The sequence below is a fragment of the Myzus persicae genome, unplaced genomic scaffold, assembly GCF_001856785.1.
Source record: "Myzus persicae strain clone G006 unplaced genomic scaffold, MPER_G0061.0, whole genome shotgun sequence".
NCBI classification, from domain to species: Eukaryota; Metazoa; Arthropoda; class Insecta; order Hemiptera; family Aphididae; genus Myzus; species Myzus persicae.
In genome coordinates this window covers 391978-416467 of record NW_019101460.1, presented here as the reverse complement: position 1 = coordinate 416467, position 24490 = coordinate 391978, and the positions used below count along the sequence as shown (strand labels likewise).

At 28.9% G+C, this 24490-nt stretch overlaps 2 protein-coding genes across 2 annotated transcripts in view; both read right to left on the bottom strand.

The window, feature by feature from the left end:
• Positions 1-16143, bottom strand: part of LOC111029185 (monocarboxylate transporter 1) — a 68100-nt gene extending 51957 nt beyond the window's left edge. Inside the window, exon 1 of the mRNA XM_022308089.1 lies at positions 16016-16143. Coding sequence (XP_022163781.1) covers positions 16016-16060 — 45 coding nt within the window. The 5' untranslated portion in view covers positions 16061-16143. The remainder of the gene's footprint in view (positions 1-16015) is intronic.
• A 5074-nt stretch (positions 16144-21217) lies between these two features.
• LOC111029209 (transcription initiation factor TFIID subunit 10) lies at positions 21218-24024 on the bottom strand. Its single transcript, XM_022308143.1, has 3 exons — positions 23608-24024; positions 23444-23508; positions 21218-21555 (listed from the first exon to the last, which is right to left on the bottom strand). Exons 1-3 carry the CDS (start codon positions 23686-23688, stop codon positions 21348-21350), a joined length of 354 nt encoding a protein of 117 aa, XP_022163835.1. The 5' UTR covers positions 23689-24024; the 3' UTR covers positions 21218-21347.
• Positions 24025-24490: the final 466 nt, after the last annotated feature.

The following is a 24490-nucleotide window of genomic DNA, read 5'->3' as shown; positions in this document are numbered from 1 at the left end:
TTTGTTTTTGTTATATTATTGTGTTTTTTTTTTGTTTTGCCTCTTCCGAAGGAAACATTATTATATTATTTATTATTGTTTTTGTTCATGCTCGGCCTCGTCCGGATCAATGACGTTTCTACAATAATTGATTGGTGTAGTATTTTTGAATTTTTTACTACACTATAAAAACTATATTTTCAAAATATTTTAATTTTCCGTGTAATTTAAGGAGTTTTGTGTGTCGATACTAACTTCTATTTTCCAAATATTTGTATGATAACCTATGATACTATGTATCTATAGTCTTTTAGTATATTAGGTATACCCTAAAAATTCCAAAAATCAGAATTATAATAAATACATCATTAAAGGATTCAATTGGGGAGGGGGTGGCTAAGTATGCTTAGTGAATTGCTGCAGTAAAATCGCTGTATGCCTCTACACTCCCGGGTGTTTGAATCAGACTTCCGCGTAGGCGTGCGCAGACATTGCTTGCAGGTGGTGCATTCCTCTTTTAGTATTTACCTACCTCTACTATTTTTGCTATCATCCAATATGTTTTCCTATACAAAGTATTGAAAATGTTTAAGATTGGTTCCTCTAGAAATATTTTTTTTCAACAAATTTTTTCTTTATTTTGTAATTTTCCTATTTTTATGCTACAAAAAATTATGTGTTGGTTATTATTTATTTTGAATCGAAAATAAAATTGTGTATATCAGTGAGAACCTTATAAGTTATAACTTATAAAATAATATAATCACCATTCACCTCACTTAAAAATAAGAAAATAAAATAACCAATAACATATTTTGTTAATTATTTGGCTTAGTTATATGGTTATATTATATACTTATGTCAACGGGAAACATACATTTTTACTTATGACCTTAATAATATATGAAAATTTAATAGGAACTAGAGTTCAAGATTAGAAGTTACTAGGTTTTAAATTCTCCAATGACTTCTTCGATTTGATAGAAAATACCACAGTTATTAAAACAGAAATCCAACCGCGGTTACTATTAATTTAGATGTAACTGATAAGAAAACAAATTTTAAATATCATTTTTTTTTTTAAATTGAAATGAATTCCAAAAGACATATACTAATGTTAACATACTTGAAACTCAAATAAACAATTTGTTTCTTAGACAAACTGCGGGCCTCAATGGCTATTTTTGTGTGAACTATGACACACTTTGCGTTACACAAAATCTTAAAAGTGCGCTACGATAAATAAAATGATCAATGATAAGCATGAACTCAATAAAAAAAAATGAGTAGTGCGATTTAGGCAGGAGGTGAAAATTTATGATATATATATATATAGTAGTTGCAAATAGTAATAGATAAGCTTAAAAAAAATGTTGAAAATGTTTGAGGTAGCTTATTTGCTCCCACGGTGCACATATTAATGTACCTATATACTCTCCGAACCCCGTTAATAAAAGTTATTCGATGTATCGATATGTTTATGAAAACACGAGTAATATATTGATTCAGTAGATTAAATCTCATATATTATATATTTATATATTTATACTAGCTGAATTACCCGGCTTCGCCCGTGTGTATTTTTGTTTTTTTCAAATTTACAAATTTACAATATATCCATTATATCCCTATAACTTCCCCGAACAATTCTTATCTACGTGAAGGATAAAAATGATAAGTTGCAGGTAGCTGGAAACCCGTGGGCCGCCATGAGCCCGTGCCGTGCAGCACAATACATATTGGCAATGAATAATTATAATTGTTCATTACTCCACTAAAACACAATATTTTTGAAAATCCTTTCTTATTGCACGGTGAAAATATGAGAAGAACCTCTATTCCAAATTTCAAGTTCGTACGTTGCATAGTTTTTGAGTTACAGCGATCAGTGACTAAGTGGTATTTGGATTTTATATGTATAGATTAAAAATATAATAAAATATATTAGATTTGATGCAAAACGATCGTCCAAGTCCAACTACTAGGACTAGGACTTATTCTTTGAAAATACCTAAATGTGATCAAATAAAAACGATCGTTATCACTAATTATACTTAAACGGTGATGGTGGTAACTGTCACCACAGCTCGCAATATCGATATCATATTACTTGAATTCTTACAAAAAAAATAGCGTACCCAGCCTTTTCACTTTAGAATTTTAGATTATTAAATACATATCTGTAAAATATTATATACAAATTACAAAATATTATGTAATCTAAAACAGTAGATGTATATTTACTGTAGTAGCAGCAACTAGCAATGTAACGTGAGATTTATTTTCTGGTTATTTTTATAATTTTATCCGAATATATAATATGCATATCAGGGTGAATATCGTACAATGCGAGACGATTGAAATTCACAATGCGATTGAATACCATTTTTTTACTTCCATAATATTTGTTGATTTGTTTGTGTCGTTTGTGTTGGATTACTGATTTAATGAGAGACGTGTGTATGATGGTTTTCTAAACGAAATTAACCGATTTCGCTACGCACGCATTAAACATATTTTACTATCATTTATAATTTCGATTGATTTAATATTTTAATTATTTTGTGTATCACATTGACTATAGTCTACAGTATGTAGATAAATCAAAACTAGGCCAACTTAACACTTTAAAAATATTTTTCAATTTGTGTATAATAACATAAATATAATACACAGACTATAAAAAATAATTATCGGAGTAGAAGCCAGAAGCCTATAAGTTTATGTATTATAAATTTATAATTAATAAATAATATATATATATATATATATTGAAAAATACTTCGACTGAATTGGCAACAAATTATTTTTTGTTGCATTTAACCGGGTATACTTTGGTGATCCATTGACCATTACTATCATGGTCTTATTTAACTAACGGATTTTAGTTCCCTAGAATACTGAAAGGCGTAGGCGTAGATGTGATGAATTTATATAAGGGAGCTTTAGCTCATTATATTTCTGGTACACAACATATAATCTAAAAATTTAACTGGGAAGGGGGAGCTAAAGAACATTCCAGGGGGCCTATTGGATCTCCTCATTCTAGGTCCATGCTACTAAGTTTCTCTTCTACCATTAAAACAGTCGTATCTAGTACCTACTCAACTGAGAGAATGAAACGTATATTCCCTTTTATTTCTTATTATTAATGATATTTCCTCAGCCCTTTATAATTTTCAATTTCTGTTATTTGCAGATGATTTGAAAATGTTTAGGTACTCGTGCACCTTCCTTTATGGATAAATATTTTATTTGCCTGGTGGATTAGGCTTCATATTTCTAGATGCTACTCTATGAGTTTCTATAGGTCTCGATCGCCTACAAAATGTGTTTATTCTATCAATTATAACTTGTTCGAATCAATTTCTTACATCAAAGATCTTGGTATAACTTTTTCATTTAATTATAACTAAATCAACACTAATTTCGATATTGATATACAATATACTAACTCCACTTTTTGAAGCTTTTATCATCAAAACTCAAAATACCTATTATTATAACCACTATGTTACAATCTAATTAGATCAAAACTAAATATTCAAACCTTATTATTACTTCGCAAACTATCAAATATGACTTTAATACATAAATTAATTAACGGCCACATTTTATCTTCTTCTCTTCTATTCTCTAAATTCCATCCCCTTTATCGTTCCTTTTTATAGTAACCGTTCTGTTCCACTTTTTTATATCCCGTCGTACAGCACAAATTATCTTAGGTACCAACTCCCTCATACCAAGAGCATTGACACTTAACAAATAAATGCCCTAATATCAAGTACTTTTCGTTTACTTTAAGGGTTTTATTCTTATTAGACTTTTAACTAACATGTTTATTTAGTTATTACTTATTAGTTATTACTGAATTGAAGAATATCTCTAGTTTTTATGGTTGTAGTTTTCAAGTGTTGCTTATAATCTATATATTAATTATTAAGTATAATTTATAATCACTTTGTAGGTAACACTGGGCCTTGGGATCTTTAACCAATTAAACATATCTTAAATTGTCTACTTATAGTCTATTATAAAATATCTAGATGTCGTTCACCAATGGTTTAATGTTACAAAGTATTTTTCTTAGCATCTATTAAAGTATTAATAAACATTGCATTAAAATACGTCATACGACATCTAATAATTGCGGTGTATACGAATACAATAAATACGTACAATAAACTGTAGACATTATAGATATCTGCGTGAGCGTGGCCTTTAGATACAATGAAAATAGAGTATAAGTTTTTCATGGGTAGGTATATGAGTTATATACTTATATAATATGAAAGTTAAAATATAAGATTTTATAAATTATAAATGGCAACGCATACTTCAAAAACGTGGCTTATTACTCATCAGTCATCATCCATTATGTTTCTGCACTTCTGCAGTAACCTGACTCCGGCCATTGCAATATTATAAAAAAATTTACATAACATTTCATGTGTGTACTGTTGGACCTTATGCCTATACCCTAACAGTTGCATGTATATTATTCAGTGTATCCGCTGACTATAAGTACTTATTAAATTAAAAGCCAGTCGTGCAGTGAGTAATAAAATGTAAATATCCACGAACATTTGACATTTTCTATGCATATACGATATAAATATTAAATACATAGCATAAATTTTACACTTATGCAATACAAATACATCATGAACTAACCGAGTAAGCAAATAAATAATTATATTATCCACTAACAGGTTACACCAATCGGATATCCCGTTAAAAACCTAGAATGTATGACGTTTAGTTTTAGATATTATAATTGCTATTTTCATAATAGTAACAGGATTCGTGGAAAAGGGTTATAAACTACCTGCATTAAAAATAAATTACATTATGGCCCGGCCATTTTAATAAACATAAAATGCATCTCTCGTGTCTTTTGGTATTAACAAAACATTTTGTAACTCATGAATAATCAAATTAACACAACACACATACACATTTTCTTCTCATTTCCCAACTTAAATTTTATCAACAGTCCATATAGTTAAAATATTATTTTAGATGGTACCTAACAAAAAAATCCAAAAAGCATCACGTTATAACTTATATAACTGCTGTTAACAAATAACAATGTACATATTTCAAAAATATAACTAGTAGTACAAGTAACTACTTTATTTATTTATTGTATATGACAATATATAGTTTTATATTTTACAACTTACAAAATGTCTCAACTAAAAAGAAACATTGAAAGTTTAATAGTGTACTAGTATTAGTGTCTAGTACTTACCTATACAATTTAGCCATATAGCCATATATACGTAAGAAGTATGTTCAAAACTACATAATATTATTAATTATAATATTGTATTTAATTTTTAAGAAAATAATGTTTTAGAAGAGATATCGTTAAAAATATTTTACCTTGCTTTCATCCAATAATTAAAGTTAAATGATATACATGGTTAATCCACGTAAGTTTATGTAGGTATAAAGCAAACGTTTGTTGCCACTAAGTTTTTCGGAACCGGGGTCGAATTAATGCGGGTTCCTCTAAATCATTATGACACAATGTGATTAAAAATTAGTCTCAGGCATAGGTTTGCACACAGCAGGGGGGAGTAGCCGGTAAGGTGATGCGGGAAAATTAAAAATATAAAGAAAAACATTTTAGAAATGATAGGTATTATTGGATAACAACGATTAATAAACACATGTGTTAATATTAGACTGACAAGTCCATCAGGAATTTTTTAGGAAACTCCTCGTAAAATGGGGGCGGGGGGCAAAATGTTCTCGTTTCCCACTTTCTGAAAGGCCCTGGTCACTGTAACTGTGAATTGTGATAACTACAATACGGAAAAAAAATGTAAAGTGGCCATTTATGTAATATTCTCTTGTAGCTATAGGGATAATGTAAATATTATGTAACAAATACTAAATTAATATTGTTGACATGATTTCACTGTATGTGTATCAACTACCTATACGGCTGTACATATTTTGTTGATACAACTCAACAAGTAACAATCATATGTTTCAATCACTGAATCATAAACCTATTTATTGTAATTCTAGCATAGTTATTTTGTAGCACTGACCGTCTGACTATATAATACATATCATTGAGATAACAACAAAAATGATTATGATTACAATAAATCAGTATTATTTGCCATATTTTTTTTGTTATGCGAACAGTACATCAAGGAATATTTAGTTATTCCAACAATATATATTATAATATATATATATTTAAGTACCTACCCACGCATAACTCAAAATAACTAATAAGTCATAAGTTACAGTTACATATATTATATTAATATACTTATTGTAATTTAACCATAATTCTTTGGTTGACCTTCTGACCATACCATGTTATTGAGATAACATTACACGAAAATTATAATATTATTAAATATACGTGATGGTGAGTTATGATTTATCATGTACCTACCTACATGTATTATATGGGCATATTGCTCTATATTATTAGTATGTTTACTTGAAAATGCAGGTTGCAATTAAAACATTACAAATGTGAGATGTATAAAATATAATATTAATATCAAGAAGTAAGTACAATAAAATAAAGCGGCTAATAGGTAGAAATGTGGTTTTTACACCTCAAAAATTAGTTTTGTATTATTACTTTACGTTTGTATTAATACTCTGTATTCAGTCAAAATAACGGTAACCATAGTATGCCTCGTGTTTACGCCAACAGATGGCGCATACAGTTATGTAAGAGGAAAACAATTAAATAGCATTACGGACATATTGTTTACGTATTTGACGTATACGTCAGTGATAAGCATTAAAATAATTAATAATATTTAATAAACATTGTAGCAAGAAATTCAAAATACTAAACCCACTCCTAGATTTTTATAAGCTATAGTTATTGTGAGCGTACATCACATAATATAAAAACATTTTTTCTGTTTTCGTAATTTGTACAGGTTAAATTGTACAGGTAGGTGTAAAAGTCAATAACTAATAAAGTAATAACTACAATAAGTTATAAGTACAGTACATACATTTTATATAGTAATTCATATTAAGTAATTATAGTTCTAATTTTCAAATTGCATATTAATTTAAATAGTTAAATTAAAATTATATGAATTTATATTAGACTGCCGACGCCCAAGTCAGTCCAACACAATATAATACATTAATATATAATTATTTATGTATAGGTAAATGCAATATTTGAGTACTCACAACTGAGCTACTATTTAACATTAGGAATTAGGATTAATCACTTGATTTTGAATATTGGGTACCTAAATCTGCATTATGTGTATATCTGATATTGATATACCTATATCACATTAATTGACTAGGTTAGTATCTACGACCTACGTGTTTAGAACTATTTAGCGAGTTTGGAACAATTTAAAAAATAAAAAGTTATTAATATTTGGTCATCGTCTCGATTAGTTGATTTGGACTGGTTGGATTGATCAAATTCAACGTATCTCGGGTAAAATTACATTTTTCTGAAAATAATTTATAAATTATAAGTATAATCAACCGTTAGAAGTAAAAGTTAAAAGTATTTATATTTGTTAGTGACATGCATAAAAAAATGAATTTGGGTGGTGTTGGCTAACATTATATTCATAAAGGTAATAGGTTAACGTGTGGTACCTTCTGTAAATTGTCATTGTATCATTGGCTTAATGTAATTATTTCCATCAAATATAATACAACGAGACAACTTAATTAATAGATATTTTTTTTTTTAATTTAAATTTGTCATGGTAGGTGTATATTACTATATAGTATTATTTTAAATAGTAGATTCATACACAATATACCTACTACCCAATTAAGTTCACTATAGTTTATTTTTCAGAGACAAGTTTATTTTGAAGTTTTGAACACATGCTGGCGATTACATTAAATAATTCTTATTACTAAATCATTTTGCTTTATTTCAATTCATTACGTAGCTAAATTATACGGTGTGCTTAGTGCTTGTTGTTTATATAGTACCTATTTTTAATAGCCGTTGGTTTAGTTCCGTACTTGCGTGTACCTACTGCATATACAGTAGGTATACAGGAGCCTCGGCCAAAATATAATATTACCTTTAGGGCGTTAGTCTGATGAATGATGATGATCATCCGTGGTTAACAGTATTGTTGTTGAAAAGGCGCATTCACAGCAGCTGCGTCGTGTGTCGTGTAGTGTTGATCGAATCGCATTGTAATTGGACATTAATTTTTTGGTATCATATGATAACCAAGTTGCGACCTCGTATACCAATTACCAAGAATTAACTACAGCTCAACTTTTAAACCATATTGATTACCAGTTATAACCATATAGTTACCACGCCCTCACACGACAAGACACACGACGTAGCTGTAAATCCGGCCATGTGCAAAGATAAAATAACATGAAGTCATTTTCAAAATGACATACTTTATAACAACAGTAATAAAACAGTAGTCTACAATTTTATGCAAATGCAGCGACTAAAGTTTTCTTTTTGCATATTATTATTGTTATAACATATTATTGCATAAAAATATATAATATTATGGAATATTTTAGTCGAGTACCTACAGAACGTGTACAGGGACTTATCGACGATATTTTAAATACTGACAGATAAAATATAAATCAACTTGGTTACAGTTGCTACAATATGTTGAATTGTTGGGATGTATAACATGATTTATATATTTACATTAGTTTCAGTATCTCGCATTAATCAAACATTTTACATCATCAATAACAAATTCCATTATCCGTTGTATACATATATAAATAGAACAACAATAAATATTTTGCATTGAGGCTAAACTTTAATAGCGATTATGTTAATAATAATATAGAATATTAAAGATATAAATATTAAACTCCTTTTATTGATTTAAAGCACCACTGTGGCTTCCCATACTTATAATAGCTAGCCTATTCTTATACCTATACCTACCTATGTTCATTGTTTAAAGTGTTACCTGCAGACCTGCAGTAATAAAAACTAAACATTTTTAAACAATAATATTATGTTGCTTTTTGATATAAATAGGTACGTAGACTACGTAACGTAGATACACACTACGTATACAACATTACATTTTTTTAAATATTTATAGTTTATATAGATGGATATAAAATGTTCGGCAATATAGAATCATACTTATATGCTATATGACGTATATAAGTTAAATGAACTGCCTCTATCCCAAATCTATAACCAAAGAAATTATAAAATTTATAAATTTATTTTAACTATACTACTATACCTATTATAATGTTTTATATATGATGTCATACTAGGTATTTATTAATTTAACAGAAAGTGCTGAAACTATAATTGAATATTGTATGTATAATAGGTATATCGTTTATAACATTTTCTCCGACATCCAGGACTCACACAGAACCGCCTCCGGGGGAGGCCATAATAGCTGCGACCTCTTCCCAAGCACGTATTAAAAAAAATTGTATACTGTTAAAACCAAAATTATCAAAAAAAACATATTATAGTATGACTTATATAAATTAAATTATTATTATTTTGAATAGGTACAATTTCTGTTCATTCTTCTTTGATTTTTAGTATTAATAAGTTCATACATATATGTTAAATTAGAGTATTATACCCTGCATTACCAAAATGTCTTACTTATTTATTTTTTATTTCATTAATTTACTAGCTAGATACAATTGATTTTAAAATTCAAGCCTAAATTAAGCAGTGAGCTTACAATAATTTCGTACCTTTCATTTTTTGATTTTAAAAGGATGGCAGTAAATAAAACCGACAGCTTTTAATCCTGAAAGTTTTTACTTTCTATTTAACACTCTAAAATTATATATCTACTTATAGAATTTAAATTGTGAGTTGTTGTAGGATATAGGTATTTCTATACAATATATTGACAGATTATTGTTCACAATATCCGTATCTATTCTGCAATTGTATAACATTTTACAAACTATTGTTAACTTCTCTTTATGTATTTTATATATTTTCTCATTATGATTTTCTTTTATTAATAATAATTAGCTTATAGATGTACAATGCATGTGACACGTGTTTCATATTCGTTTATAAATTGACAATTGTATATACGAGTATAATATTATATATAAACCTATTTTATTTATATTATATATTATGTACTTGAAAAGACAAACCCAATCAATGGCCTATGTTTCCCCTAATTAAAAAAAAATAAACTAATGAGATAAAATGAAACAAAAATAAATGGAGGGACAGGAAAGAGGGGGGCGCCCACTGGTGACGCCCCGTGAATCGTGACTTAAAGTTACATGGGTACATTTTTAAATTCTTTCGGCAATACGTGTGTGAGACGTCCTTTTAACATCTCATTATAATATTAGGTACTTATAACATATACATTTTAATAATTATTATTTATAAGTGCATAGGTGGGTAATAACTAACCATAGATGGCACTTGGCAGTTGGCTCTAATTGTTAGGTGATGAATTAATCATAATTTACTGACCCATCAAAATGATAAGTTTGCCCTTTTACTATTTTTTTCTGGGGGCAACTGCCCTCTTGTGACCTCCCTTCCCAAATTTTGCCTATGGAACTAAACTTAGTTTTGTAAAATTTAAAAATGAATGTAAAGTACCTATTGTACTAAGTATTTTAAATAATTTATAAATTATAAATATCTAATGGCTAACATTATAAGAGTTCTGGGCAAATGTTTGTATAAAGTACAGGGTTTAAATCAATAATCCGTTCTAAATTATAGTACTGGAAATATACGGAATATATGAGATTGAAAAGTAGATATAAAATAGTTGTAATTATTGTGATAACTGTTTTATATAATGGATATGTAGTTTATCAATAGCAACAATACCTATACTTTAGTAATTTAGTTATCAACCTATGCATTTATTAATTAATTGTTCTATTAAATGTGTTTGTGATTCATAGTAGTAACTAGTAACACATTGCACACGCATAGCACATTGTGTATAAAATACAAAGTTACCTAATTATGGATGTTAGTTTTTTATAGTTGTTTCCTTTATAATAATATTAATGTATTATATTATTATACACCATTCTCTTAAAAATAATGTAGATTCAAGATTATACTTATCAGGTATCTTGTACTTGTATAATATCGTGTATAATACTATAATATACTATATTACATTATTTTACATGTTAATGTTTTAAGAATGGATAATCCATCGATTATTTTAGTGAGTTAATCAATCAATAATAATAATCATTAAATAGTTTAAATTAAAATAGATATTTGAATTTTATAAAATGAAATGGTTGAAAAATGCAGTAAAAAGTATATATAAAGTAATAATAACCATAATACTTGTCAAAATACATCCTCAACATTATTATATTATTTTTTTCATAAAAGAAAAACAAATATATTTACAATCTATGCAACAGTAGCATCTGGTAAAACAATAATATTATTTTATGAAAAAAATTACGTGCTAACTATAATATTACTTATTACTTAATATAGTGATTACCTATAGTATATTTAGTATATTATCATAAAATAAAATAATCGAGTAAAAAAAATGCGAATACACGTACCTAGTTATTATATTCTAATTTCTAATATAATTGCATATTTGCATATTATATCTAAGTAATTTATTTTTTGCAATAATGCAAACAATAAACTATAGTCTTTATTATTTAATTGTAATATTTAAAGTAAGAAACATCAAGTATGATTTTTGCTATAGTTATTAATAGGGGTCGATGCTAGTTTTTCCAATTTTCTGGAACTCTATAAATTTGAAAATTGCATTTTATATTTTAGTTACTACCTTAATTATAATACTTTTCAACTAATCTACTACCCTGTACCTATTTAGTGTGGGAAGTGTAGTTATATTATATCAACGAAAATGGCTTCACAGGAAAAACTTTCAGGTCTATATGGGGTAAACGTGATGCTTGGCGAATCACTCTGTATAGAGTATATAGACACACATCACGATGGGATACAAGCGAACGAAGCCCATATAGACATATTTATAATATACATTATTACATTTAATGTGTCAAATTATGTTATCAATACATCGAGTAATACATAACACGCGATATGTGTCGTGTACTCTTGTGTGTATAATAGGTACATTAATATATAATATTATATATAGAAAATAATAATAGCTGTATAATTATATGTTATAATGTCTTTAGTCACGAATCGATCGACCGACACGCGTCAATGAGGCAGCACGGGGTAATCGTAATCCATTTAACGTAAGACCCTAATTATTTCAGAAGATACAGTTTGAAAATATTTTGTTTAAATAATTTTAAGTCGTTTCAAAACTAAAAATAGGAATTTTATATTCCTGCAAAATATATTATTCAGAGTATTATAAAAATCAAATATCGAACAAGCAGTTTATTACTTTATTAACTATAAATACGTATAAGTTCCTACAGTGCTGGTTATAACTTATAACTCAAAAACTTTCAAAATTAAATTTTTATATATCAAAGTAAAAATTAGCAATAATAACGATAAAAAATAGGTACAAAATAATAAATATTGTTTTTTAATGAGTAAAAATTATGTAAAAAAAATATAATCAAAAACACTAGGTAATAGTTTTTTTTTTAAGTAATGTCTTACGTTAAGTGGATCACCTGGTATATCATATTATAATATATATTTTATTTACGAGTGGGCTGCAAAAGCTCATGATTTATGGGCACCACGAGTGACAAGCATTTAACATTCTCTGCACCGCGGTGTTCAATCACGCTGCCTTGGAAATACCTTGCGCACACTTCTCCGGTTTTCCGCGATTCCGGTCGTGTAGGTTATGGGTATATAATGATGCATAAGGATCAGACCTTTCAACGTAAGTCGCCAAACATTTTCACACGCGTGACGCGTTTACAATTTATCACGCCGAGCTGGGGCCAGGATTTAATGAAATTATTGTTCATGAACTGAGACTTTATATCACATATTATTATTTTATATATTGTTAAAAATATATGTAGGTATACTTATTATAATTTATAATTTTTTTTTTCAATGGGGTTTAATATTTTATAAAAAAACCCATTATATTATAACAATGTAACGATCTAAACCCCCGTCTTTTATACATATGTGATATGTGTATACAAATATAATTATATAAGTATATATGATTAAGTATTAGTTGTATATACTTACCAATATTTACTAAATTTATTGCGTGTGTTTTTCACTTAAAATTTAAGGGGTCACACCAGTTTACTTACCGGGTTGTAAAATATACAGATAGCCAAAAACCAACAAATGAACTTTGAGCTTTACCACATAGCACAAAACAATTAGAATTGGTACCAAAAGATTAAAACTAAATATTAAAAAACCAGGGAACTCCATCTGCTATTGCTGTATAGTAATAGAGATGACCGCACTTCATCATTGGTTGTGTTGAAATTGAATTCAGTGGTTCAACATTGTATACGAAAAACGATTCTGAGCGGAAGCGGCTTATAAAAGCCTATATTTTTGAGGATATTTTTAAATTTTAATTTAATTTAGAGTCTGAGTGGAGCGATGAATGTATTGATTTTACAATGATGTGTGTGTTTTTTTTTGTGCCTGCGTACACGATAAGTAGACTAAATAATTCTTCAATTTTCAACTTCAATAACTTTTTCGGGAGTGAGTGAATCTAGTTGGTGAGAAGTAGAAGTTTAAAATTCCCAGAAGTTTTCAAAAACGACAGGAAAAACACAAAAAAAAATTTAGTAAAAAGGGAATTTTTATGCAAAATTGGTTTTTGATAACTTTACAAAAAGCTACTGTATATAGATGAAGTTTTCACCGAATGTTAACATTAAAGCATTTTCTATACACATAGAATTTTCAAAATATTGTGACTCATTTCTATCATTAAATCATATACCAGTTGAAAATCCATTTTTGTATTTATCGCCCAGCGAACCCAAGCTAGTGTTGCATTTTAATTTTGAAACTAAAAATCAAGCAAATTCGCAAATTACTTTGTAGTTATTTTTATATCCAAGATTTGGAAATTTAATAAAAGATTCTTTCATATACCTTTATCAAAAAAAAAATGTCTACCAGAAAGTCAAATAAAATTTATTTAAGAGCGTGAAGTTCAAATTTTTACAACATTGGATTTTTTATGTAGCTATGTCCTTATTTTGTTGTAATTCATAAAACGAATAACTGTAGATACTTGAAATTTACACCATATGTTTATTATCATTTTCTATAGGTACTCGATACTATTTCCAAATTATTTTGACTCGTTTTGCGCATCATATGGACATTTTTTAGTTTTTCCATAAATGTCAATAAAATGTCTTTGTTGGGTCAAAAAGCTTGAAAATTGAATATAAGGCTTCTGATATATTGTTACAATAGCAGTTGAAAAATATTAAAAATACATGAGCACGATTTTTTTATAAGTATTTGAAGTTCAAATGTTGACAAAATGTATTAAATTGAAAATGTACTGATTATTTAGTAGTAAAAAATGTATAAAACGTTCAACTTTTATAGTTATAGATTAAAAATTTAAAACAAGGTTTTACGTAAGTATTTCATTCTTTAACCAAAAAATCTATAAAGCATAAAAACACTGCATTTGTTTTGTATAGTTCTTTTAAATTCAAATTTTGACGAAATTACATATTAAATAATCAAGAATAACGATTTAGTTATAATATAGTAATCTAAAAATATTATTTGTTTGTACTTGAAACTATTTAAGTATTTAGTATATTATATTATTATACACAAATATGCTGCAAATATAATAATAATTCAGCCTACCAGCTACCACAGTAAAATAACAATATTAATTTAACATCAAATACCCTATCGTCTCCGCTCAGAATTGTTTTTCGTATATATACCTATTATATAATATTGTAAATTCGCATTTATTTTTTATTATTTTTTATTTCTTTATATTCACATTTCACTTTGTTCAATTTAGAATATTATTAAACTTATAGATACTTGTATACTGAAATCTGATATCACGCGACGCGATCAGCTTTTTCCTGCTTGAATACATTATATTAAGTCATTAAGATACATATATAACCCATATAGGTACCTATTAATATATAAATAATATTTATAATACAACATGCAAGAGCTATTATATTATATCATGATTTATTTAAATTGTCACCTTAATTTTTCAATACAATTTTCGTCGTACAATTAATACAAGTATATATTTTTTAAATGTATTAAGAGCCTATAAGTTACTCAAAGTTTATTAGATTATTCAATTACTCCGCTACACTATCCTGTAGTATAACATAATTGTTGGTACAATCGTTTCTACCAACATTATGGTCAAAATAAATGTAACACAATAATTACACGATTAACCATTATATCATAGAACAATATTATATGTAATATGAATAATATACTCTGTTGTCTAATTATATATTGCAAGTGTATGTTGTGTTTATTTTGGTCTATAATAATACTATAAGTTCACAGTTTAAGAGGACATCACATCCACATGAGTGTTATAAACTTATATCCGTCTTGCAAAATATGTAAATCATTTCAAATTTGCATTCAGCATAACCAATACTGCGTTGTGAGTTTTAACTTTCAACATTGATATTAGATGACCTATTATCCAGCTTAAATGATTAATAATTAATACATTGGTATAATGAGTGAAGGTTATATTTAAAAAAGTGTATACATGATAATTTACTGAAATACAATCAATGAAGATAACAATTAAGTTGCAATGCAATATTGTACAAACATTAAACTGATTGTTTGAATCTAAAGTTTGAACGGCAAATTAACTACCTATTTAGGTCTAAAAAAGCTAAAATACATAACATAGGTCATATAGGTACCTATGCAATAGATGATCAGTAAATCTCAACCACGCGAAATAATATAATGACATAATTCATAAGGGTCAGTTGGCGTTACCCTAGTGAACTAGGCTTCTGGTGAACAATTTTTTTTTTTATATATACACTTAAGAGGTACTAAGATCTCACGTATATCAATAGCAATACATAACGAAATACTCACGACGAGTTCGAATATGGGCCTTCTGCAGCTCTTGTTGGGCGCCATGCGGCCGTCGTCGTAGCGTTCGGAGCCGACGGGCGGCTGGCGGTCCGCGGTCACGGGCGCCGCATTGTATCGTCAAGCGTTACACACGCGGACCCGGCACTCGTATGATACTCGCGTGCTGCAGACACTATGCCGTGCGCGTCCGCCGCAGGGTGGCCACGGTGTGCGGCCGGTCGGCGCGTGCGTGCGCGGGGCCGTGTGTTCGGCGTGCTTGTGTGGGTGTGCGCCACCGTGTGTGTTCGGCGCGCGCGTGTGTCGTGATTGCGCAACGCTGCTGCCAAGGCACTACGGATTGACTAGGCCCGCGCCGTCGTAACACGACGTACTCAAGAGCAAAGGTCCGCGGCGACGCCACCGTGTACAAAATATGGCGCGCGACCGTCAGCGGCCCCATACGCAGGCTGCTTGCGCGCAGCTGACGTGCCCCGTTGACCTCGATTACGCGCGCGGCGCTCGGCTCAGGCTCGCTCTCGAGTGTTGTTGTAGGTACATGACCGCGACGGACGGCTGGTGTTTGTCCCCAGTACATCGGCGGCGGCGGCAGCCACCCATCGTATCAGAAAAAAAAAGTCCGACCAAAAATGAAAGTTTATGTGAACATTTCAAAATTTAAAATCACGAAGAATAATTTGCGAAAAGTTTAGACAGCAAAAACAATAATAGCGAATCCTTTTTTCGAAATAATATTTATTTTTTTCTTAAGATCGAACTTCAGACTTTCAAACTCTAACCTAAATGAAAAAAAAATAATAAAAATAAAACACACGCCTACAAGGTTAAAGACAATATTCATTGTGTATTCTAGTGTGTCCCTATATTTTAGTAATCAATAAAAAAGGGGGAAGTTGGTAACCGCTCTGCTGTACAGTTGGTGTCGAGTGTTTAATACCTCGTCACTAAGAAGTAAGCCACTTTAATGTATGTGTTAAATACTTACATTTAAATTCAATTATAAATTACTGCATACAAAAAATGATTCTAAGTAAAGACGGTTTGTGAAATTACATTAGTACCTACATTACTAAGTAAGTGCCTACTAAATTGGCGTTAGCAGATATTGAAAATTAAGGGTGGGGAGGGGGCTTGAAAATTAATTATAATTGTATTTTTTTTTTTTTGGTCTAATAATTTCCGACTTTTAGGTGTAGTATTTAAAAGTGTTTGTACAACTTCAAAGACTTCTCAACTTTTCTAGCAGAAAAAATGCTGTAGTAATAAACTTCGAAGGAAGTTTTTGGAAACAAATCTGGTGTTATTGATATTTTGGGAGGTCGAAATTGAAAATTCTCAATATTTTTTTAAATTATTAAGAAAAACAAAAAATAAATAAATGACAATTTGTTAAAATTCTTTGATAATCTTGGTTTGGCCGTCTTCGCTTGGATTTATTTGATTAATATCGTGGTCATACTTTTTTTGTAGTATTGCTTCCCCTATACAGCTCAGGCGTGGATACAAGGGTGGCATGGGAGCAATACCCCCCCAACATTTAAAAAAAAAGAGGCTTGCGAAAAAAATAATATGATTTATTATAGAATAAATCCATTCTATAATAATCAATGAAAATACTATATTATTTCACAATAAATTATTCTTAGGCTCTAGTAATATTTAGCTCAAATGTAGAAAAAGTAATGTAATTAAATATTTTATAAGCGATAAAATGAGATGTAAGATTAAATAACCTAAATATTAAAAAAAAAATGTTGCTTAATTATTTTTTAGTCTATTTAAAGGTAACCTAATCAGTAATCGTCATTATCCTGATGTCGAAAAATATTATCATAATAAACCCTGATAATCTCTATTAATAATATTTGATGAACCTCCTCGTAAAACTGTTCTGGATCCGCGCCTGGTACAGCTCCTCGTCGCTTAGTTCTAATAACAAAATCGGTTGTAAGCATTTAAAAAAGTGAGAAACGTAATTAAAACTTTGGAAACTACATTCCATTTTGTCAATACCACGATCAAGTATTACATTAAATATTTCAACTTCACATTTTTTCCAGGTGATTCTAACCTTTGGTCTTCACAGAGTTTATAAAAATTTTTTTTTTTGTCATGTCCTTGGTTTTTAAATGTTGGTATTATGTATCATTTTTTCAAAACATTTGTAGCTTCTATAAAAATTTCGAAAAATTGCCCCTGTAGGTAATTTTCAATTCGACTGTTAAATGTTAATGTTTGCAGTAGTACGACGTAAAAATCAGAATAGATTAAACAAACAATTAATTATAAAAACTGCGAAGCGTACATGATAGTGGCTGCTTATAAAATAAAATAGCTTTTTAGAATAGCTGTGTTGCAATTACTGCATACAAGCTATGATAATTTATTTTTGTAACTACAACCAGAAGTTTGAAAAACCAGTGACGTATATAATTAGATAATAATATACAAAATGATAAACGCCCTTAGGCACATTTTTTTTCGTTATTTAATATTCATATCAAATAATTTTTCTGCATAAATATAATTTAAATTAAAAAAAATGTTCAGTATTTTTTTATGGTCCTGTGGCCCTCCAACTTGGACTTACCTTTGGGGCCTCGGCGGAACCAGCCTAAATACGCTATTACGCCCTATTAGTTGAACTGATTCTTGCCAAAACCATTGCATTTCAAAATGTCACATTTTTATGTGTATAAATTAGTATAATAATATAGGTAGGCACTTTGAAAGTTTCAAGTAGGTACCTCCCTACGAAAATATTTTTAAATCACAACAAAATAAGTAAATTTGTTATTCTTCGATTAAATAGGTAGGTATATAATATACCCCCTAATTAAAACTTTAAATGCCCATGGTTGAGAATGGGTAATTTTTCATTTTAGAGTGGCTCACACATGGATTTCATTTTTAGTCACGAAAATCGTATAAATTAGGTACCTATATTTATTGGAGGATGTCGGGTATTTTTGCGGAGCCAATCAGTCGTGTTGCAGTAACTGTTCTTTTTGAGTGTTAGGCATCAGCGATAGGTACCTAATAGATTTCGTGATTTTATCTCAGGTTAGGTTAGGTAGACCTTGAAATATGTATTTTTTTTTAAACATAATCGAGAGAGTTAAAATCAATTGAAAACCTTTTCGGGAAGAAACTTATTTTATATTAAAAAATGTAACCACATCTTACATGTTAAATTGGCTGTTGAATTTAATATTCTAATGTTGACTGGTAATTATATGGAAGTAGGTATTGATTTTTTTTAAATACATCCCTAACAGAGTTTTCAGTTCTGATTTAAAGAACTATCAAAATATACTAAAGTAATATGAGTTTTTGTTTTTCTCTGTATTTTATGTATGTATATTATCGTAATATTTACCTATTAAACATATTATTTTGATTTGGGTAGGTATTTGAATTGTTGTCAATCATTATATATTATAGCCATGAGACATGAGCCTATGAATATTTTGTCTCATTAAACATACATAAGTACAATGTAATTGGAATTTGATTTACGTGAATAAAGATTATTATTAAAAGTAAAGTCATCGGTAATGCTACTGCCAAGTGCCAAGAGCCGTGCTCCCCCTTTTTCGGACTCTATATCAAAACAGTTTTTTAAAAACTGATGGCTTTATCTTTATGTATTTTATTTTGATAAACGAAGTTAGTAGTTACTATATTCTAGCAGGCAGAGTTCCAACGATCAATAACACACACTATAGCATTTTAGCGCCTGACCTTTGCATTGTACACTTCTTATTTAGTGGCTTAGCGCTCTCCCTCGAGTAAATAAATATTATTTTTCAGTTCTTCTGCGCCTATTCCTTCTTAATAATTTTAACGCCTGGACATTGTTGTACAATGTGAGACTTGAGTTATGTTTATCAATAGTTGTATTTATACATACGTGGATGTGGTTGGTATATGCGGATATTTAACTGCCAATAGGTACAGCCACTAACCGTTTAACCACATCATACTAGTAATGTGATACATACCTACCTAATATGTGCCTAGGTACTTACTGCTTTCAAGTTTCGATGTGCAATCGTATAGTACCCGATATTTCCTTATGACGAGTACCTATTTATTGCTAACTTATATTTCATAATATTTTGATATTATACAAGATGGTCGTATAGATTTGAGCATAATTTATAAGAATGGTATAATAATATGAAGATTGTAGGTATTTTATGGTTGCAATTAAAATAGGTATTTGAGTAAACTGTCCACATATTCAAATAAATCAAATAGGTAGGTACTTTTTTTAGGTACTAGTTTAAGTAATTATAATGTCTGGTAAGAACTACCAAGAGGGAGTGACTAAAAACCCATCATCATTCATTAGTGCATCACTGTTTCTCAATAAATATCACGTACGACGCCCATTCTCACAGAGTCAAAAATATGATCGGTCATCGGTAGTATTACAAATTCCTTAGTGCCGGTCCTGGTATCAACTGGATGTTAGATAACTTCAACTTTAGTATTCAAGTGCATGACTGAGGCCTAGATAACAATCACGTTTATTGCATTAAAACATTTTGGATGACCATTCAAATAACCTAAAATATTTGCTTAATTTTTTTTGGCAGAAAACGACTTTTTTTTTTTAATTTTGACAAGTTAAGGTTAAAGAAGAGAGGTGGTCATCTGTAGGAACCATAGTTTGAATATTATATATGTTATACATAAACCATTTATTGAAATTTGTATTGTAACATAAAACAATGGTTAAAAGTTCTATTATTATTTATTTATAACTCATTAGGTATGTAAAATGTTAACCTAAATCTAAATTTTCTTTTTATAATTAAATTTCAATTATTTTTCATTATTTACAATCTATTATTTATGACTAAAGAAAACTATAATTTATTAATCTATATCCATTATTATATGATTGCAACATTTTTCATTTTGACAGGTTTACTATTACATATTTTATCCAGCTATAAAATATAAACTACAAATCATCTTGGAATGAAATAACATGAAGTGCATCTATCAAATATGTTCTTATTGTACAGTTTCATTGTATCATTTTTACCTTTCAATGCATACCTATTATTGTATGTCAAAATAATATAATCGCATAAAATTATACTTTTAATGTATTTATTTTTATAACAATTATAAAATATCTAGAAGTTAGTTTTATTTTTATATCATAGAAGGTACATAATAAAATATGTGTTAAATAAAGAAGAACTTTTTTATTACAGCATAGATATTGGAATACAAATTTTTAATTAATGATTATTAAGTATTAATCACTATTTTATATTAATAGAATATTATAATTAAGTACAAATAAATAGAAAATTTAGACAAAATATGGAGGCTTCCGAACAATAATTCCATAATCGTTGAGTGCTGGTGCTAAATCTTCCATAGTTAATGTGAATTTACGGTCTTTAGGAACTTTTCCAGATTTAGTTGGCAAGGTAGCCAAACGCACTTTACAATGTTGCAATGCATCGTTGGCTATATCAGCAATAAATTTCTGAGAAGCAATTGATATCAACCGAACTCTGAAATAAATAAATGCACATAGATTTATAACTAAATATGAAAAACTTAAATGTATACCTATTTAAAATCGGAGCACTATTGATTTTATAATATGGTTTTATATTCAGTAGCTTAACTATAGTTGGTTTAACCTATTATATAATTTTAAATAGTATATAATATTTGATAATTTTATTTTTTGATTTTTAGAGTACCTAGTTTACATAAGCAGATGACAAAATTAACATACATTGTTAAATTAACAATGTTGGTTATTTTATTCTATAGTACCGCCAGCAAAAAGTGAGCCGTGACTGTTACGTTCTAAGTGGTGTATTTAAGCGTAATCGCATATAATTGTGGAAGGCCTGATTAAATTCGACCACCAGGAGCATTGGTATCGCGGCTCACTTTTCACTGGCCGTACTATAGTTCAAAAATTTACAATCACATATACTTAAAATATTCATTAAAATATTATTTATAATCTCATGCAATTATGTCAACAATTGTTTTGCATCTGCTGAAATTTAGCAGAATTATATCAATGTTAGATAATATAATAATATTTACTAATAGGCAATAGCTGAGTTTTGAGGCTTTGCTAACGATTAATTGTATTACAAAATTTTAAATTAAGAAAAAAAATTGAATTGAAATACCTATGTGATAAACAAAATTAAAATATTTTTCTAAAAGATATTAAATAAATTTATTTATTAAACAATAGCAATTTCCTTCCTTGACAATTAAAAGTATACGTCTAGGTGACTATCCTGGCTTAATTAAGATAAATATTATTATGATACAATCACATAAAAATATAATAATATACATAGTAGTATTTAACAAGTTGAAGTACAGTCAAGTTTTGATAACTTAAATTGTTTTCTTAACCCTTGAAGTTTGAGGTATGTAACTAAAATATAGATGCTGAATTTATTTTTATTCTCTTCGAGGTTTAAGTTATCAAGACTCTACTGTATTTTATCGATATCAATAAATGAACCATAACATTAATGTAAATAATAAAAATTATAAGGGGGATGTTTCAACATGGGACTATTTTATTAAATATGAGGATTTATAAATAGTTTACAGTTTTCAAATGTTTAAAATAATACATATTGGTAGCGTTCAAATAATATTGAATGCAAGTATAAAAATTAAAAAAGTAACAAAGAATTATAATAATTATTTAATAATTTGAATTTAACTAATACAGATAATATATGCCCACGGAGCCACGGAGCCCCTAGACTACTCTCACGGACTACTCTCTACCCTAAGGCTCCGCTGAGCACAGTTTGAGAACTGTTGATATAGATTATACCTATATAGTTTCTAACTACCAATACTTAATTATGAACAATTGTTTACAATTTTAGTGTTTTCATCTTTCATAGTCCTATAGTATATGATATAACGATACTACACTACCTATTTAATTCTAGTACTACTGTCATTCATTGATTTTCAACAAACACTGATCATTTTTAGCATATTAAACATATACTCTTCCTGTCTTATCTCTCATTAATAATTTTAAGTTATTTTTATGATAAAAAACAATAGCTTATTGCTATTCATTAATTTTTGACCATTTATTGCACAATAATCAATGTCATTCTTTGGACCAATGATCTTAATCCGATGGTCATCATCTGTTTATCAAGGATAAACCCTTAGGTTATGATAGTTGCATACAACACTTACAAGCTATTTTAAGTACTGGTGACCATAAAAATGAATAGACGACCCCCAGGGTAAATGTAATACAAGTTAAGTTTATTGAAAATGACCTATTCAATCTACTGATTTAACAATGAAGAAAACAGGTATAAAAATAGGGCAAGTATTCTAGGTTTAAATGTTTAATACAAATGCCCTATGTACCAATAAACTTACATTCGAGGGTCATTTGTCTCAAATCCAGCTTCTGAGCATATAGATGATGTGATAGAATCGGGTATCTGTAAATATAAATCAAATTAATACTTAAACCTAACAGTCATAAAAATAATGAAAACAATATTTTCACATTAATTATTTAGGTAGTGTTAAATTCTTACAGTGGGACTATAGTCTTGGAGTTGTACAATTACATCAGATATCGATAACGGTTCTTCGGCCACTGGCATCTTGCATATCATACTACGTCAAACAACTTTAATGACAAACATACAAATCAGTACGCAATTATAAACATCGAACTCAAAGATTGCCCAATTAATTTAAATTACATTATAAGACATTTTGATTACATTAAGCCCCGGATTCGGGAATGCCAATAAAGAATACCCGAACACCCTAATACGTAAACAGTTAACAATAAACTGAAAATGTTCTGTGTTAAGCAAAACACCTATTGGAAATTGAGGGCACGAATCATGAACGAATCATCAAGATTAATTCGTGATTGAGGGTGATCAGGATTGCTACAACTTCCTCGAGAATCAACTGTTTCGAATTAATAATACTCCGAATTTATTACTTCGAACCACGAATTAAGATATACTGGATACGGAACGCAGCGCCTTATCAATTCATATTTCGACGTACTAACTTTACTTCTTACGTTACGGCAAGATTGCTAGCGCGATCTCGTGCACATTATTATGAACAAACCGTGATCATTTATCACATTTCTCGCGCCTTTTTCAAAAATTTGATATATTGAATCTTACTCTATGTATTGAATAATAATAATACATTATATCAATACACATATTATTAATATATTATTCTAAATGTTAAGTTACAATTTACACATCAACTGAATTTTTGATTTTTTAAATCACCATGTCCCGGATAGACAAATGTTGTGTAAGAAACTGTTCTGGTATTAGTAAATCACGGTTTTCAATACGAAAGCTATATTCTTTGGATTTATTATATTATTATCTATCTGTATTCTATCGGTCAACTCAATCGATTTATAGGTCACATTGAACT

What these genes read in the sequence shown, in the direction of transcription:
- LOC111029209 (XM_022308143.1), bottom strand. Translation starts at nt 23,688, where the DNA reads ATGATATGCAAGATGCCAGTGGCCGAAGAACCGTTATCGATATCTGAT. An exon ending in TCCAAGACTATAGTCCCACT is followed by an intron (nt 23,509 to 23,607) that starts GTAAGAATTTAA and finishes TTATATTTACAG; the next exon opens with ATACCCGATTCTATCACATC. An exon ending in GAGACAAATGACCCTCGAAT is followed by an intron (nt 21,556 to 23,443) that starts GTAAGTTTATTG and finishes TATTTATTTCAG; the next exon opens with AGTTCGGTTGATATCAATTG.